Source organism: Cyprinus carpio, chromosome B16 (assembly GCF_018340385.1).
Source record: "Cyprinus carpio isolate SPL01 chromosome B16, ASM1834038v1, whole genome shotgun sequence".
Lineage (NCBI taxonomy): Eukaryota > Metazoa > Chordata > Actinopteri > Cypriniformes > Cyprinidae > Cyprinus > Cyprinus carpio.
Window position 1 is genome coordinate 13,848,123 of NC_056612.1, and position 19,241 is coordinate 13,867,363.

The 19,241-nt window shown below is 36.2% G+C and overlaps 1 protein-coding gene and 1 long non-coding RNA gene across 2 annotated transcripts in view; one reads left to right on the forward strand and one right to left on the reverse strand.

Moving 5' to 3' along the window:
• Positions 1 to 364: 364 nt before the first annotated feature.
• The window catches only part of LOC109105893 (neuronal acetylcholine receptor subunit beta-2-like), a 31,283-nt gene continuing 12,406 nt past the window's right edge, over positions 365 to 19,241 (forward strand). The window contains exons 1-5 of the mRNA XM_042740888.1: positions 365 to 726; positions 13,414 to 13,559; positions 14,612 to 14,656; positions 15,865 to 15,974; positions 17,879 to 19,001. Of these exons, the coding sequence (XP_042596822.1) occupies positions 681 to 726; positions 13,414 to 13,559; positions 14,612 to 14,656; positions 15,865 to 15,974; positions 17,879 to 19,001 (1,470 nt within the window). The 5' untranslated portion in view covers positions 365 to 680. The remainder of the gene's footprint in view (positions 727 to 13,413; positions 13,560 to 14,611; positions 14,657 to 15,864; positions 15,975 to 17,878; positions 19,002 to 19,241) is intronic.
• LOC122139971 overlaps positions 6,866 to 19,241 on the reverse strand; it is a 33,902-nt gene continuing 21,526 nt past the window's right edge. Inside the window, exons 2-4 of the long non-coding RNA XR_006156696.1 lie at positions 14,107 to 14,224; positions 7,639 to 7,755; positions 6,866 to 7,256 (exon numbers count right to left, since the gene is read on the reverse strand). This is a non-coding gene — a long non-coding RNA (uncharacterized LOC122139971). The remainder of the gene's footprint in view (positions 7,257 to 7,638; positions 7,756 to 14,106; positions 14,225 to 19,241) is intronic.

Consider the following 19,241-nt stretch of genomic DNA (forward strand, 5'->3'; position numbering starts at 1 on the left):
AAAGAACTGTCTGTGAAACAGAACTTCTGTGAATGCTTGCCATTCTACACCACTTATATCTATCGGTCTATAACATAATGGGTTACACCTTTCATGACGGTTTTTTTTTTTTTTTTTTGGAAACTGTAATTGTAATCTCAAATATTCTGATTATTTTTGAAGTCATAGTTCCTAGACAGAGAAACTGTTTACAATATTTTCACAGAATGTGTTGTCCCTGAAAAGCCCCATAATTCTGAGAGGCACTGCGCGTCTTCAGGTGGACCAGATGACCTTGTAAATGAAATGGTAAGTGTCCTGTGAAAAAACACATTCTATGTAACCGGATGTAGTGAAGGGGAATCTGAGGTATGCCTGCCTCCCCCGCCCCTCCCCTTCGCTGTTTCTGTCATCTCGTCGCATCTCCTCTCATCTCCTCTCGCGCACCGCGACTAGTCCTTCGTCTACCTGGCTGCTCATAAAACTGTTCCCACTCCATCGCCGGGGAAAACCTACAGTCCTACGACCTACAGTCGCTGATGTAACGATGGCAGGTACCGAATAACGTCGAAAAGAAAGAAAATATATTTAACCATCGCGCGCGTCCACCTTGTCAAAGTCACGCTCCGATACGCACGACCACACACGCGCACGGGAGAGAGCAGTTCACGCGCAGCAGATGCTTCCCCGTCCTCGCTGAGATGATGGCTCTGTGGACGCTCTTCTGCATCCTCACCATTGTGAAAAGTAAGTTATCTGGTCAAAGCAGGGGAAACGTTACGCTGAGGTTATTATTCGCGAAATAAGCCGTAGCCTACGTAATGCAAGTTGCTGCGCGAGCACAGTCATGTAGGCTATATGATATTGTCATAGATGTATGGAAGCAAACCTTAGCTCTTTTGGAAATGGAGCGATGCATGGCGGTGGACTATTAATCTATACAATCACCCTGGTGATGTGGTAATATTTCATGTGTGACCTGATTGTTAACGGATATATTATGTCCATATTTCCCTGTAAGTCGCGCACAGCGCGTGCTGTAGCGCATTAATATAGAATCACGGCGGCGGCATTTTGGCTGTTTCTTATTGTGCGCAGAAGTGCTGAGCAGCGGTTATGGCACTGCAAGCCTGAATGATAATACACATCATTATTGCAATGAGCCGCAACTGCCACAACTGCTGAGATGTGATTTTTAGAGTCTCTCTGTGGTCTCCTCTTGACGGAGATAACATTTAATTTGTGTTTATCACTCAGCATTGCCTCGCAAAAATGGTTTGGATGGTTACAAAGCTTGTGTTAAATTGTCATGTTCATAAAGCGAGGCTGCAGAAATGGCTTGAAGTGTGCGTGTGGAAACAGAAGGCATGGGTCGTTAACCCCCTGTTGCATGCATTATTAAATCACTAATGAAAAAGAAAGTTTAATGTTTTCTTTTCACTTCAAAACAAGAATGTAATGATTCCAACCCTGTCACCATGAATTTGTGGTTGTATTCTAAAGTGATCTACATAAATGACCATTTGTTGATAATTACAATAGAATTTTATGGAAATCTCCATTGAAATGCTCAATATACCCATCAAAGTCCATTACAGTGGACGGACGTATTTTCCATTGTGGGAAGTACACTACAACAAAAAATTGTGACATTACAAATAATGCCTGAATAAAAGTGTAGAAGATCCAACTTCTTTTTCTTTATTTCTTTCTTTCTTTGCATTTTACCTAACTGAATCATCTAGAGTCAGAAAAGATTTAGAGGCACTTGGTACTACTTTTGCCAGCCATGTTTGTTTTATGTGTCATAAATAAAAACACAGTTACTGTATCAGGACAGTTGAATGATCAAAAGAGGATAAAAGACAAAGGCCTTCAAAATGAAAATTTGCTGAAAATTGACTCACCCCCAGTTCATTCAAGATGTAGATGAGTTTGTTTCTTCATTATAACAGATTTGGAGAAATTTAACATTACATCAATTGCTCTACACTGATAAAAATTTTCTGCTTGATTTACTTAAAACATATGATGATTTTTTTTGGCATAAATTTATTATGTAGATCAAACAAGACTAGTCTTTGTAAAAACGACTTAATTTTTCTGTCTGTTGAAAGAATGTTTACACATAAAGTAAACTTAATTTTAGTATTTCTTTAGTCATTTTTGTGTGTATGTGTGATCTACATAACTTTAAGAGTTCTAAATGTGTATTTTTGATTGAATTCAACTTGTTTATTTCCATGTTCCAAATGTCAAGTGGGATCTACTTTGTCCAAATTTGTTAGTTTATTTTTAAGTTACATGTACTCAAATTTTCTAATTAACAACTGAGAATTTCTACTGAAAGTATAACAGCAAATAATTAATTATTTACTATTTAACCACTGGCGTTTGTCAATGGAATGTTAGTAGAATAAATACAAAAAGACTCACAATACTTGCATATAAATATTCAAACATCATGCAGTATATAGGCTATAGCCTTTAAGTTTTGCTTTCCATCCTCAACCTAACCACAGTCTCTACTCTTTACCACAACGGTAACACTACAAAACCAACATAACAGAAACATATGTAAATCCTAACATAACACAACATTTAAGTACTAACTTATCTCTCTCTATGTTAATCTTGTGTAAAAACACACAAAATAACACTTAATTTCTACATTTATTTTCCTTGTAGGCTGATGCAAAGCATGCTGGGAACTAGAAAACGCAATAATTTTAAGTTCACCTTACTACAACAGCATTTTGAGTTTACAGAACTTATTTCAATTAAGTCCAATGAACTTTCATTATTATTTGAGTGAAATTAACTTTAATTTTTTAATTAGTTTTCACTGTTTGGTTTTACAATGTGGAAATATGGTTATAATATAACTAACCGTACTTTGATAACTTTATTCTTACCTTGTTCAGTCCGTGTGTTCTTCTTCATTTGCGTGGTGTTTCCAGACCAGACCAACGAAACACGAAGGGAAGTAGGATAATTATTTAATATTGAGTAAATGAAACAAGGTTATTGTTTGTTGTGTGTGTGTACCTAAGAAGATTGGTTGGGATTACTTAGATACATTTTGTAAAAAATGTAACATTGCCTTGTATTTTGAACAAATGCAGATTAATTCAAAACTAGATTTGTTAATTTTTGTAGAGATAATTTAAATTTTTTTTTTATTTTGAAAGATTTAATTTTGTTTCATTTATATATTACCAGATTAATTTTTTTCAGTGTACAGTGAATGGGTGCCGTCAGAATGAGAGTCCAAACATCTGATAAAAACATCACAACAATCCAGTCCATCAGCTGTAGTCTTGCAAAGTGAAAACATGTATTTTTGTAAGAATATAAGAATATTTTGTAAGAAAAATTTTTGTAAGTAATTTGCTGTAAAAAGTTACCTGAGGATCTACTGTTGGAGTAACCTAATATAGTATAATTCAGTCATTTAAAAAAAAAAAAAACTTAATTTAAACCCAGATAATTTAGATCTTACTACAGTTCACCTGTCAAAACATTTTGATGATGTAATGGTTACGCATATAGGACTTAAGAAAATTGTAGCGCTCTAAACAGGAAACAATAGGTCCTTGTACTGCAGGTGCATAGATCCAGCAGGATACTTGAAAATGAACAAGAGGGTGGCTAACTGCACACTGATCCACTCAAGACTGGAAAAGTCTACAAAAACATATTTTTGATTTTATAAATTGTATTAGTGCAAAAGTTGCAAAGTGCATGTGAATTAAAAACAAATGGACACAAGCAAGCAAACAAACATTTCAGCACATTGCTATTTTCAGTGCTCACTTAACAAACAACATTCATCCTTTTTAAGTAGGTAAGCTGAATTCAATTATCTCAGGTAAACCTCAATTATCACAAGCAGAATTCCAATAAAGTTTGATCATTAACATATATATAGCAGAATATTACAAGTATACAACTTCAAAGAATGACCAAACATCACAAATACAACAAATAAAGCAGGAGACAGAAGATAAATCAGTAACGACAATAACAATTTTTTACAAAAAACAAGAGCGTTCTAGTTCTTCATTCATACCCTCTGGAAATAAAGATTTAAGTTCAAAGATCCAGAAAACCTCCCTTTGCAACAACTTCTTATCTCTATCTCCACCTCTTCTATGAGGTAGAATTCTCTGTATGATGTAATGGTTGCAATTTTCCTGTTAGAAACACACTGACAGAACAAGAATTATAACTGAACAAGCTTAGCATGAAAGAAAAAATAAATAAATATGCTTGCACACATACACACACATTGCAGGCTGGTTGAAATCGGCTTAGGTCCTCCTTTCTAAGTGTCAGACCCCAGAAGGCTAATTCAGTTAATTAACTCTGACTACAAGCAAATGAGTAACAGAACGAATGACCGTCATATGTGTGGTGAAAGGGTTTGTTAGGGTCAAAAAAGAGGAGGGCACTCACTCCACCACCCCACATCCTTCAAGCCCATAGCCCTCTTATCTTTTTGGTACAGCATTTTCAGATTCTCTTCATAAGGATAGATATAGTACTAGTAATGTATATTAGCGTATTTGATTCACTAGACAGTTAATGTAGTTACCCACCCAATCATATTAGATAACCATTAACTAAAGAGGACTGAAAAGGTTGTTATGGTGATGAACAGACATGCATCCAGTGTGTGAATGATTAGGGTTACGTAATACACACATAAGGAGTATAGCAGTGGCCTGTTCTCTCATTAAGTGGCATCAAATCAGAAGCACTTACCTGTATTACATCTTTTAGGGTAGGCTGTGTTAGTTAGACTGAAGTGAAACATTGCAGTTGGAATTTTAAAGCGAGAGTTCAACCAAAAATGTAAAACTTGAAAAAATGCGAACTTGAAGCACATTTTTGTTACCTGGCAAAAAATGTTTTTGCAGCAAAAAGTGCTGTACAGGCGTATAGTAGGACAGGAAGGGACAGTTTTCATAGGCACCCATCCAGCCAAAATATATGGTGAATCAATATTCAGTTCCTCTCACCTCGTCCATTCTGCCCACGCATTAACTGTAATTAATGTCAGCAAGTCAGTCCTGGCTCTGCTTTGCTGAACGTCTCTCTTTATCAAGGAGGAGCAGATTTGGCAGTGATTTGGACTAAATACAGCTTCGGCCTTGAGGGAGCTGTAAAAACATACAAAGCCTGTTGTGGAGTGACTTACGGCCCACCTTTATCTACCAGCTAATCGATGGTGGAGAAACAGATGGTTGAGCCCTCTCCACCTCCTGCATTATAACTCTGCTACAAACTCACACCCAGGAAGCAGACTTTACAACATACCGCTACATAAGCCAAAGATGAGATGGATGGATGGATGTTTTCAAACAGAGCACACTGACTGGCAGCGGACGATGGAACAGTAGGCAGACTTTGACATGGAATAGTTAGGCAAGAATCAGTGGACACTATTCAGTGTGTTTCTTCAAGAATGAGACTGATCTCAAAGCTGCGGGCTTGCATACTAATCAAATTACATGTACACAAACTTGTCCATGCGTGTATAAACATTTTTCCCTTTTGCACACACGCATAAAGAGATGCGCATTTTGAGGGGTCAATAAAGAGCAGTGAGTTTAGGTGCGGATGGGAGGTTCACCTCCTGGTTTATTTTTAGCATTTATTATTCACACCTCAGCACACACACTCCTCCTCTCAGAGTTTGTGTCTCTCCCTTACTTTCAGTGAAACATACTGACTCCCAAAGGACTTTGAAGGACGTTCTGGCATCTTCTTTTAGTTCATAATCCGATCGCAAACCCCAACTTGCCTCTCAGGGTGTTTACTGAAACTTCTCCATCTAGTTAAAATGAACTGTTCACTCAAAAATTAAAGTTCTGTCATCATTTACTCACCCTCATGTTGTTCCAAACCTGTATGGCTTACTTTCTTATGTGGAACACAATAATGAGATTATTTTCCATCCAATTACCACACAATAAATAAGTAGCTTTAAAGCTACAAAAATTAGCACAAAGCTTTGTGAAGATGATCCATACACTTGTGCGCTGTTTGAATCCATACAATACCTGTGGTTCAGAAATAGATCAAATTAAAATCATTCCATGATAATATTCTGAGAGCTGTCAACACGAGAACTGACTGATTCATCTAGAGCTAGATCACAGATTTTTTGTGAATTCAATCAACCAATTAGTTGAATAGATCTTACTCAAACTATTCGTTCACCAAACATCCCTTCTCTCACGAACACCAGTAGGAGTGCTAGGAAGAAGATTTGGAATACAGTATATGCAGTGTAAATTTTTGTTGTGAATTTTGCATAATTCTTGAAGCTTTTAATTTTTGAAGGTCCCATTCATTGTAATTGCATGTAAAAATATCACATATCAAGTATATCACACATCTTTTATATCAAGATATATAGTTATATATAAAAGAAAGAATGATATGAACATGAAATGATAACTTGTCTTTTATAAATCTACAATACCATTCAAAAATTTGGTGTCAGCAATTGTTTTTTTTTTTTTTGGTTTAAAGAAATGTAGACTTTTATGCAGCAAGGTTGCATTAAACTGATTAACTTTGACAATGAAGACATTATAAAAATTTGTTTTCTGCTTTTGAACTTTCTGTTCAGAAAAGAATGCTAAAAAAAGCATTGTGGTTGCCACATCATGGTTAGCACAACTGTCTTCAACACTGATAATATAAAATGTTTCTTGAATATCAATATCTTGAATAAGTGACACTACAGAATGGAGTTATGATTGCTTAGCATAATAATAAATTATATACTCTATTTATCACATAAAAAATATATTAACAAAATTATGTATTTTTGATCTAATAAATGCAAAAACAATAAAAAAATCTTACTGGCCTCAAACATTTGAACAGTAGTGTACATTGAACACACAAACCCTATTTTCTTTCCTGTCTTTCTCTCTCTCTCTTTGCTGTTTCATGTAGATTGTGGCTTATATGTGCATATAACATGCTTACATTGCACTCTTGTCATCTGATCTGTAGGTCAGTCATGCTGGCTCAACACTTTAACCCATCTAGATAAGGCAGTGATGTGGCACTCTGGTCTGCTCTCATATCTCTGATCCACAGACCATTTCAACAGCCAACAAATGATATTGAGGTTTTCCGATTTCACACAGATATCCAACCAGCATGTTTCACATGCTAATCTTCTACAGTAGTTGGAATATCTGTCAAAAAAGCTTATAGACCAGAGGTCTTCAGCCTTTTCATGCCAAGGTCCCCTTAAACAGACAGAGAAAGAGAGAAAGAGAGAGAGAGAGAGAGAGAGAGATGCATTTTTAAGCTGGCTGCATAATAACAATGTATAGGGTACCATATTATGTATTTACATACAAACAGTATTAATGTATTTACATACTTTTATTGCAAAGCCATGAAAATAACCATTGACATGCATATATATTATATACTTGTATATTATACAGTACTATATGTTACATTGAGCTTCTTTAGTTTTTGGTTGACATTAATGCAATACAGTATTTTCATTTAACACTTTTATATGATTTAGAAAGAAAACATGAACTGCCATATGTGTTATGTGAGGTAAAAAGCATAGAACTATGATTCAGCACAGACCTATGAATATTAATAACTTGTTACCTTATTTATTCTGCGTTGACCTTTTGTTCATTATATTCTGTCATCAGGCAAAACACATGCCCAGATTATTTGTAGAGAAAGATGGACTATGATGTTCTTGAGATGTCAAGAATTTTCCTGAGGGACAGAAAGAGAAAGCAAGCAAGTAATGTGGAGAGAAAAGAGACTTTTTAACCTTTAGCTTTTTGGATGGCAAGGCTTTTACTAAAAGTAGAGCGTTATCATTTAAAACCAGCTATATATTAAAGAATATGAGAGCTCATATTCATCAACTTCACTTTTTAATTTATTCAAGGTAAAAGAAATATGATTTGAGAAAGAATTTAATGGAATCTTATAAATTTCAATAAAAAAATGTACATTATACATTGTTGAAGCAAAATAAACTTTTTCTTCTTCTTTTTTTTGTGAAACTATTTTTTGGTGATCAACACTTTTAATAATGAATGCATTTCATTACTTGAAACAAAACTCCAGGGCGACAGGGACTTAATGGTCAGGTGTATTAATTTCTGATGAGCTGCTGTTTTTTTTTATACAGATGTGCCCATGTGTTGCCAAGCCAATGTTCATTTTAGATGATAGCAAACAAGCTCAGACAAGCCATTGCAAATCAACCAGACATAAACCTGCCAACACAAGCTGGAATAATTGTAAACACTCAAGTTTCAGAACCATTTTGTGTCTATGGAGCATATAGTGATGGTACAGAACAAAGCCAGATCCAGAAACAGCACACAATGTATAAAGGGAAGCATAACAATAAAACAGTTTCAGAGTGCTATCGATCCTTTTACAGCACATTTAAAGAGGGCACTGTGTGTTCAAAGCTGAATAAGAGTGTTGTCGAATTGCTCAAATTGCATTGTGATGTGTACAAATGCTGTGACTACATGCGTCAATCAGCAATGCAGATGTGGTTTTATTGCACAGAATGAAAAAACTGTTTACGTATGTAATGATTCTTATGACATGAAATGACATTCTGAAATAACAATATGATTTGAGCAATTTTTAATTCTGCTGGTAAAAAAAAAAGTGGCATCAAAATCATATTTTGAGAGGCAGAATTTGGGGACATATTGTCAGGCAGGATTATCCTGTAAAGGAGACAATGTCAGCCAGATGAGCTTATGAAGCCGACTCCCCTTGTGTCCTTGTGGAATGGATGCGGTATGTGTGATGCAATGCAATGTGCAGTAACACAATAGCTTTCTATGGCCATCAATTTGTTTGGCCTGTCTTTGGAAGCTTTCACCGTTATGAGTGTGCTTTAGATGCTCAGATCAATACCATCAGCTCTAAGCATCTGTCTAAAACACATCGTCCTATTCCTTCTGAATCCACTTCTCTATTTCCTCTTCTCCGAAGGCATGTACTGCAGAAATGCAGCAAATAAATATAGCACAAATATGTATATAATAGCCAGAATGAAGAGACTTATTTTGTGTAGGGGATATTTAGGCCTACCAGCTATTCATAGCTGTATGTACTGTATGAATGTGCCACATGCATATGAGATTTTTTTGTATGTTGGCATTTGAATGTCCTCTTTGACATCTTAGACCAGTATTATGTCATTCATTCATTAAAATACTATCTAGTATGTGCATAAGTGAACATGTAAGTGTGTATGTGAACTAACATACATAAATGTGGTTTGATAAGACTGGGGAAAGGGATAAAGGGATAGTCCACCCAAAAATGAACATTTTGTCATTATTTATTTATTCTCATGCCTCATGCCTCAAAAAAAAAAAAAAAAAAAAAAAATTTCAAAGATTGTTGGTAAACTAGCCATTTGGCTCCCATTTATATCCATGGATTGTGTGTGTGTGTGTGTGTGTGTGTGTGTGTGTGTGTGTGTGTGCGCGCGCGTGCTCACGTGTGTGTGCGTGTGTGTGTGTATGTTTTTGGATGAGAAAATTATGAGTGTGACATCTCTTGAAAGAAAAAAAATGGAAAAATTATCATTTAATTTTTTGAGGAATTTATAACAAAAAAAATCTCCTGGACCTGTTTGAGACCTTTATTATTTTTGGATGATCTGTTTTATTTCTAGGTTATTTGTTAAATGTGAACGACTGAAAGATACAATGTGGACTTATAATATAGGATCAATACAATGTAATAAAAAAGAGATATATTATTATTTATATTATTTCAAATAATAATGTGATTATTTGCTTTGAAAACATATTATTCATGTCAGATCAAATTCTTTATATATATGTGGTATTGTCACTTTGGGCACGTTTCTCATACCAAGAGATGGCATGTAAATTCGTAGTTTAGTCTGTGAGTTAATAAGGAAAATGTAAAACATGTCAGGATTGCCCCTGGTCTCCCCCTACAATATTTTTCTCTACACAAGCCAAAGCACAAGGAAACATTATAAGCAGTTATAGAGAGAGCTGGAGAAGACAGCATCCCACTGGCTGGCTTAATATAGCACAGCAAACACACAGAGAAAGGATCAAAGAAGAAGAGAAAACATGCTGATTTATTAAAATACCTTCTGCCTCAACACAACCCCACACAACATTGTCTTAAAGAGGAGAGAGAGAGGAAAGGATAGATGGACTGAGAGAAAAGAGGATGTAGACAAGAGGAAAGAGAGAGAAAAGGAAATGAGGAGAGTCATTGCAGCATTTGCTGACCATAAACAGTCATTTCAAAACAGTGGACATAAATAAGGGGTTGGTCTTCTGTTTGCTGTTATAATATTGCTCAGTCCTCAGGGAAGGCTTCATAGTTGATGATGGAACATTGATGCAGGTGTTTGTTCCTATTTAAATGCAGTTGTGATCTTAATTCATCTCACAGATGTGGTGTTCAGGCTTTGTGAAGGCCAGTCAAGATCTTTGATGCCAAACTCAGTGAACCTTTTCTATGTGAACCTTGCTTTGTGTATTATGATTCTGGAGCAGGACAAATATGCCCAGTTCTACTAAAATGTTTGTTTGAGGAGACTGAATGGCTATATGTTTGATTTTATGTACCCTTCAGTAGTAGTAGAAGCTTAAAAAAAAAAAAAAAAAAAAAAACATCAGAAAGGGGTGTCCACATACTTTTGACAATCTGTGTAAAATTTGACTCTTTTTGCATACTACTGTTTAAAAATGTTTTGGGTAAGTATGATGTTTTAGTGATTTTGAAAGAAGTCTCTTATGCTCAGCAAGGCTACATTTACTGAGTCAAAAATACAATAAAATAGTAATATTATTACAATTTAAAATGACAATTTTCTATTTTAATATATTTCAAATTAAATTTATTCCTGCGATGGCAAAGCTGAATTTTCAGCATCATTACTTCACTCTTCAGTGTCACATGATCCTTCAGAAATAATTCTGATTTGGTTCTTATTTTTGTGGAAACTGTGATGCATTTTGTTTTCTGCATTTCTGCAAAAGAACTGCATTTATTTAGGCTACTGTTACTTTTAAACAGTTTTAATCATCTTTGCCCACATTTACTCACGAAGCCAATGTACAGTACGGTTCTTCTCAACTGTTTACATATCCTTTGCAGATTTTTAAATAAAAGCTATCATATGATTTTCATTTTTTACTTTATTTTAATTTTTGAATTGATTTCTGCTCTAATGATGTTAAAGCAAATAAGATACAATTACACAAATTAGTCTGTTCAAAAGGTGGTTCCTTGATATCTTTGATTACTTCTGAGTGTTGCCTTCTTATAATATGTAAATATCTGTTATGAAAATAAAAATAAATCTTCATCTTGAAAATTTTATTTTCTATTTTTAAAGCTTAACGTCTTACAGATTATGTAAGAGATAGCCTATTTAAATGTATGAGAAAAAACTGTTATGTAACACCACCATATTTATTAATATAAATAAAGACACAAAAGCACACAACTCACCAAATCAGGAAACTCACCCTCTCATAGTCTTTTTTTAAAGGGGTCATGACATGGATTTTTACGCTCATTTAAGACTTTGCATTTATTTTTTTTTAAACAGGACGTGAATATTCTTTTACTCTTCCATTTGTCCTGTTGTTGACAGACTCGAGCGCAAGGAGAAATCTGTCAAAATGTGAACTTGCATCGGTATACTGTATCTAGTGTAGAAAGCATCAGTGATTTTAATTTTTAATATGCAAATATATTTATGCGTGTGATGTCACAGATCCCACAATAGCCATTTCTGAAGCTTGATTAAATAAATGCAGTTATAATGAGGAGATCTTATGAAACTTTAGGGGACGTTTCTGTTTCTAGAAAATTCTGTTATTAATTATTCACCCTAATATCATTTCAAACCCATAAGACCTTCGTTCATCTTCAGAACACAAGAGAGAGCTTTCTGACCCTTGATAGACTGCAACAGAACTAACATGTTCAAGGCCCATTGCTGTCTATGCAGGGACAGAAAGTTCTTGGATTTCATCAAAAACATGTCAATTTGCGTTCCAAAAATAAACAAAGCCTTATGTGTTTGAAACAACATGAGGGTGAGTAATTAAAGACAAAATTTTTATTTTTGCACTTTAATAGAACAAAGAAGATCTCATAGATAGATGAGATACATATAAAAAAAAAAAAAATTAAGGAAATTTTGATTGCTCAAATCAGGATCTCTGTAAGACAGGAACAATAAAAGAAGGGAAACTGAGCAGAAAATAGATACTGTATTTAAACAGACAGAGAGATTTAGAGGACTGTATGTGCAGGTGGACATCACAGAGGAGAAAGAGAGAGTTTATGGTGTGTGATTAGAGTCTTTATTGATCCGTGCCATAGAAACATCTTTCCTGTCCACTGAACACAACAAGAGCGGCAAGAACAAGCCAATAAGAGAGGGAGACAGAGACAGAGGACAGGATGGATGAGTAGATAGTGAGAGAGACAGAGACAGAAATTTATTATGCTGACCCTGAGAAAGGAGAAAACAAGAAGATGGATGAAGTGGAGACCAATATGCTACAACATCTCTCAGTGCAATATGAAAGAGAATATTTGACTTGCTTGTGATATAAAGAGGCATTTTATATTGTATCTAGTAAAGATTATAACAATGTTACGTTCTGTGTTGAGGTGGTAGTGAAGATTAGCATACAAAGGAATGTGCCCTATGTAATAGACTCATGTGGGGAAAACAGCTTTTACTTGATGTGATGAATAAAGCCATCTCACTGGATTGATCTGTAGGTGCTATTAGTCAATTGCATGAAGCAAGCATACGACAAGGGTTTTATAAGCATGCAAAGATGGGTGTTTGCTTGTCACTCCCAAAAATAAAAGAGATTTGAGGCAATGTTTTTCTGCTATCCTGCCAAAGGCTGAAAGCTGTTGTTCCGTTTACAAAAATGCAGCACTTTTTATCATAGTTAACTCAAACTAAAAGCATAAAAACACATTTTTGTTTCCTAAAATTTAATCATTAATTGAAATTATATATATTATTTACAAAAAATTACAATGTGTAAACAGCTTATATATATACTGTATATATATATATATATATATATATATTGCAGTTTTATCTGGCCATATATAATTTTATTTTTAATTAAACTTTTTTGCCTTTATTTTTTTCTGTGGTTATCATGAAAAGTTGCATGAATTTTGATATAACAGATTTCTGTTTCATAAATCCAATTTGTTCTCAAGAGAGGTTTTCTGTGTTTTGCAGCTGTGCCTCAGGTTTAAACAAAACTACACAGCAGATGCCACTTCCAAAAATGGGAATCTTTTTGAAATGTGGGATGTGTATTGATCTATGGTGCTGTATATCTCTTACAGGCAGTGATGGGGCAGATACAGAAGAGAGACTGGTGGAGCATCTTCTAAATCCAGCCCACTACAACAAACTGATCCGACCAGCGACTAATGGCTCAGAACTGGTGACAGTACAGCTGATGGTCTCGCTGGCTCAGCTCATCAGTGTGGTCAGTGGACATGTTAACATATTGTTCTCTCATATTTACATACAATGTGCATATGAATAAAGGTTTCACTAAACTGTTCTAGTTTTTTGGGTATGCTGTGCCTCCTTATGAATCGTACTTCACTTAATCAGAACACTAGTTCCCTTTAGAAGAGTTCAACCAAATATGTCATCCGTGACAGAGCCAGAGCATTAAATGAAACCCTCTTGTCTATTCAACATCTCTTCTGTTTTCAAATTTGGTCGGTTTTCAGTGTGGTATTATGTGTCTTAGCTCAGTAAGCCTACTTAGGCCTAAAATGGAGCTGTGACATAATGCAGTTAGGCTTAGAGGCTTCTGTATTAGCATGATTTTTGAAGTAAAATGATGTCAGTATGCTGTAAGAAGTGAGTGTAGACAACAGGAAATGGCCATCTCTGTTCCCACAGGTGCAACAAATTACCCATGCTTACTGACCACTCATCGTACTATGCTAACTGCTCAGCTGTCAACCGATTACATGCTTCCTTCATTCTTGTAATGCACAGTAAATCAACAGCGCACTTACCTGGGCTGAAAGCTTGAGGAAAGCGGTGTCATTCCTGTGTAATTCATCACTGGAGAGCAGACAGGGGCTTCTTAACGTCCTTGATCAATAAGAGAACCATTACGCTCAAGAATGCAGCCTTAAAGTCAATAAAAAGAGATATTAAACCATGAAATGATGAACCATGATGAACACTTTCTTTTTGTACTTGGTATTATATTATATTATATTTTATTTTATATATACATTTTAATAAATGGAATGAATAAAACTATATAACAAAATTTTGATTATTAATTTATTTTGATTATTTATGTGAAATTTTGCAATTTGCCTTTATTTTTACTATTCTCTGTCAGCTTGCTATTATTATTATATCATATTATATTATATTTAGTATAATAATAGTAATAATGTAATTAATAATTGTTTATAAATGCTGGAATAAATAAAAAAAAAATTATTATTAAGCTGTATTTAATTTGAACTTTTTAACATTTCTCTGTCTGTTTTTTCTTTTACACAGCATGAGAGAGAACAGATCATGACCACCAATGTCTGGCTTACACAGGTCAGTCAATACTTGCATTATTTATGCCCCACACACGTTTGTTTTTCTGTCATTGCTGTTTATGTTCCACTGATTTCTATTAAAGCTTACGTAACTATTATTCAATTTTTTTTTAAGATGAACTTTAAGTGTGTATTCACAATTAAATACCTAACATCAATAGGTACCAATAATTAAAAATCTCCTGCCATAATTAAAAACAAACAAACGTGGTTAAGAGTGTGTATATGTAGAATATTTACTCTCAGTTTGAAATGAAATGTCAATTTGAGCTTGTTTACATCATCAGTATCTTACAAGATGTTATAACATACAAAACAACCCATGAAAATCTGTTTGTACAGATATAGTACTCTCTTACACATCTCTCTTTTTTTCTCTCTCGTTCTTCATCTTTCTGTCACTCCCTCTCTAAATCATCTGCTCATGGTAACTATGACCATAGATGTCAGTTGGCAGGAGTTATTGCCGCTGTCAGTACAGGTTACCCATAAAACTTTGCCACTGTGTGTGTCTTTCCTAGCCAGAGTGTATGTGTATGCGATTGGCGTGTCAGAGTAAAAAATGTAGTATAATTACATTAGTGGTCACTATCTGGTCAAACCTAACAGGAAGTGTATTAAATGACCATCATTAGACATTTATCACTCTTTTTGTGTGTATTAATATGACTACCATTAGCTAGACTATGACAACTCTCATTTGCAGTCTGTTTAATCTGTCAGCATTTATGGCCTCAAGTAATTATTTCTAATCGTCTAATCTAGTTTATTAGGACATTTCTATTAGTAATGAAAAGTGACAGATCATTTATACATACGCTAAATATACTGCTAATTGACTGAGAGCAGTGGTGTGTGTGACAGATGAACATGATCTTAACAGCATGTGGAATTGGTTACACTTCTGTTCAAAAGATAAAGAGAAGCTACATTTTCAATAACATGAGGAGGAAAATGTGGGGGGAAAGAACATAAATTAATAGTGTGTTTTACTTTAATCCAAAGGGTCAATATTTTGCCGTAAACTTGTGCTAGTAGGTGTTGCAACTCTTATCTGGCTGCAAAACACATCTTTCTCCATTGACAGCCATTCAAAAGAATCTGTTTATTCAGCCATTGAGATGAAAGGAAACCCTAATGGATTGCTTTCTCCAGGGATCATAGCCACGAGTCCACCATGGTTATTTATTTTCACTCTATCCTCAGGAGTGGCAGGACTACCGGCTAACATGGAACCCAGATGAGTTTGATGGCATGAAGAAGGTCCGTCTTCCCTCCAAACATATATGGTTACCTGATGTTGTTCTTTATAACAAGTAAGTCTCAAAGATACGGTGTATTTATAGTACTTATCTAGTTAGTTTATCACTGTCTTTAACATATCTGAGCCTTTCTTTCCATCACCCATACCTTTCATCTGTCATTAGTGGGTAGATAACATCCCTGCTTATCAGTCTTTGTCTCATTGGCTGTGTTCTCGTGTCACATTACATGACCTCACTGTAAATAAAGCATGTTCCTCCTCTCTCACTGTCAGTGGAAGATGTTTTAAATTCAACCTAATTAACACCAGCCTCCCTCCTGTGTTTGTCTTTATGTATCATTGATAAACTCAGAGACAACCACAAACAGGCCCCAAATGCTCTCAGTAGATTCAAGTTCCATTTTCTACTATTGTTATGATATTTTCTGGATTATGTACCTAGCAAATGTGATGTGTCTGCACCAAATGCCTGAACTAAACGGTTACATAAGGCACTTAAATTTGAAGTAAACAGGGTCAGACAGTCAATATTAAAATGCACTGTATTAAAAGTATAGCCAAAAGATGTAATGTAGGGATGCACAGTATCTTGCCATGTGACTTGTGTGCTTTAATTTGTCTGGGTAATGTTGCTTATAGTTACAATAGCCAGTCTTTCAAGGTCATGGGTTTGATTCATACTGTAGCAAATCCACAAGCTGAAAAAAAAAAATGTTTAAATGTCTATTGTCATGATTACATAAACTTGCAAACATTCACGCAATACTGTATGTGCAATGATACCAGAAACAATCTCTATCTACAAATTATAAAGAAAAATAAATAAGTAAATAAATGTGGTCGCTTTTTATGTTACTGTTTTCATTTTTGCAATTAAAAATGACGACTGACGAGTCTAAGCGGGCTTTCACACTAGAACTTTTGGTGTGCACCTGGTTTCATTTGACATCAGATTTCGGTTCATTTGGATAATGTGATTGCTGTTTTCTGAACTTCTGAACCATATCCAAGTCTGTCTAAGGGACAGTCTGGGGTACAGTACATGCAAACTTTTTTAAGACCTTTTGTAAGACCTGCAAAAATAAAATTAATACCATGTGAGTGGGGTAGGGCAATGCCTATGGTAACATATTAAACTTTAAAATGACTATAAAAAGCATGATTTACAGTTCAGATACAGAACAAAAAACAAAAAGTTTTATAAAATGATAAACTTCACATTTCATCCTTTAAACCATTAAGAAAATGGATGGGCCAAAAAGATCCAATTATTCAGTTAATTTAAACAATTGTTATCTATCCATTGAATTCTTATATTAATTAAATAACATAGCCTATATTTTACTGTCTTAATTGTTTAGATCTTTATAATGCATTATATTTTGTTGATCCACCAGTTAACATTTGCAACTGCAGCATAAATACATGGGTTAATTTTCAGCAGATGGACTTATTGAAAATGCACATTCATTCTCTGCCAGCAGATGGCGCTTTCTGAACGGTAGAAATATAGCAGTTTTCCCAGTACAAAAAGCAGCGCAGCACCTGACTTTGAAACAAGCAGTGCTCATTTTTATTTAATCAATTGATAGCCTTTTGAAGTTGAATTGTCACATTCAGCCAAATCACAAATATTGTCTTTCCGTCTCCAAATTTAAAAACTCTTGAAATCATAATTAAGACTTTCTTGTACCATTTAAGACTTTTTATGGCCTTAAATTAAAAACTTTACCATTTTAAGGACCTGCAGAAAACCCTGATGTACTGTGGCTCTGAACCAAAAACAAAGTGTGAACCCAGTCCAGCAGGGGGAGGGGGGATCAATCAAACTCTGGTCCCGATAATCGATCCTAAATTATTTTATGTAAAAGCTGACATTATGCCACAAATGCTATTGATTAAGTTTACTTTGAAGTATAAACCATCTCATAACCTCTCTGTCTCCTTCCCCATCAGTGCTGACGGCATGTATGAGGTGTCTTTCTACTCCAATGCCGTCATCTCCTACGATGGAAGTGTCTTCTGGCTGCCACCAGCGATCTATAAGAGTGCCTGTAAAATTGAGGTGAAGCACTTTCCCTTCGACCAGCAGAACTGCACGTTGAGCTTCCGCTCGTGGACCTACGACCGCACAGAAGTGGACCTGGTTCTGCGTGCGGACGTGGCTAGCATGGACGATTTCACACCCAGCGGTGAGTGGGACATCATTGCTCTGCCCGGCCGGCGCAACGAGAACCCCTCGGACCCAACCTACGTAGACATCACATATGACTTCATCATCCGGCGCAAACCCCTCTTCTACACTATCAACCTCATCATTCCTTGTGTCCTCATCACCTCACTGGCCATTTTGGTCTTCTACCTTCCATCAGACTGCGGGGAGAAGATGACGCTCTGTATCTCAGTGCTACTGGCCCTCACTGTGTTCCTGCTGCTGATCTCCAAAATTGTGCCGCCCACATCTCTCGACGTCCCTCTGGTTGGGAAGTATCTGATGTTCACCATGGTGCTGGTCACGTTCTCCATTGTGACAAGTGTGTGCGTGCTGAACGTGCATCACCGGTCACCCACCACACACACCATGCCTCCATGGGTGAAGCTAGTGTTCCTCAACAAGTTACCTGCTTTGCTTTTCATGCGTCAGCCACGCAACAGCAGCGAGCGTCAGCGTTTGCGCCAACGCCGGCGTGCCAACGAACAGCAAGAAGGTGGGAGAGCGGGTCTGGCTGATGGGCTCATGGCGGGTTTGGGCCTGGGCGGCTCTTCGTCAGGTAGCAAAGAGAACAATGAGGCGTGCACGTGCTATGTGAACCGGGCCTCAGTTAAACAGTTTGGGGCAGAGTTGGGTGGCGGAGGGGGGTCGACAGATGGACTAAACGGGATAAGGGAAGGTGGGAGAGAGGCCAGGGAAGGAGGTTCAAATCCATTGCAAAGCTCTGCTCTACCTCAGGGGAAGCAGCAGCCCCCTACAGTCCTCACCCAGGCTCTGCTGGCCCAGGCCTGCCCAGGGTTTGAGGAGGCTGTAGGTGGAGTCCGCTTCATCGCAAACCACATGAAGAGTGAGGATGACGACCGTAGTGTGAGTCATTCTGTTTCATAATCACATATCTGAATGTGTGGATGAGTGTTTTCACATTAGCAACAATAGCATGCTATCGTTCATAGCAGTCATAAGCCCTGTTCACACCGCAGGAACTTTCCCCAGGAACTAGGGACTTTGGGCTGGTACTCTGTGTGTTTCCACCACAGGAACCAGGATCTAAATAAAGTTCCAGGTAAAAATTTGCCCCTCAAAAAGTCCCTGCTTGCGAGGTAGTAC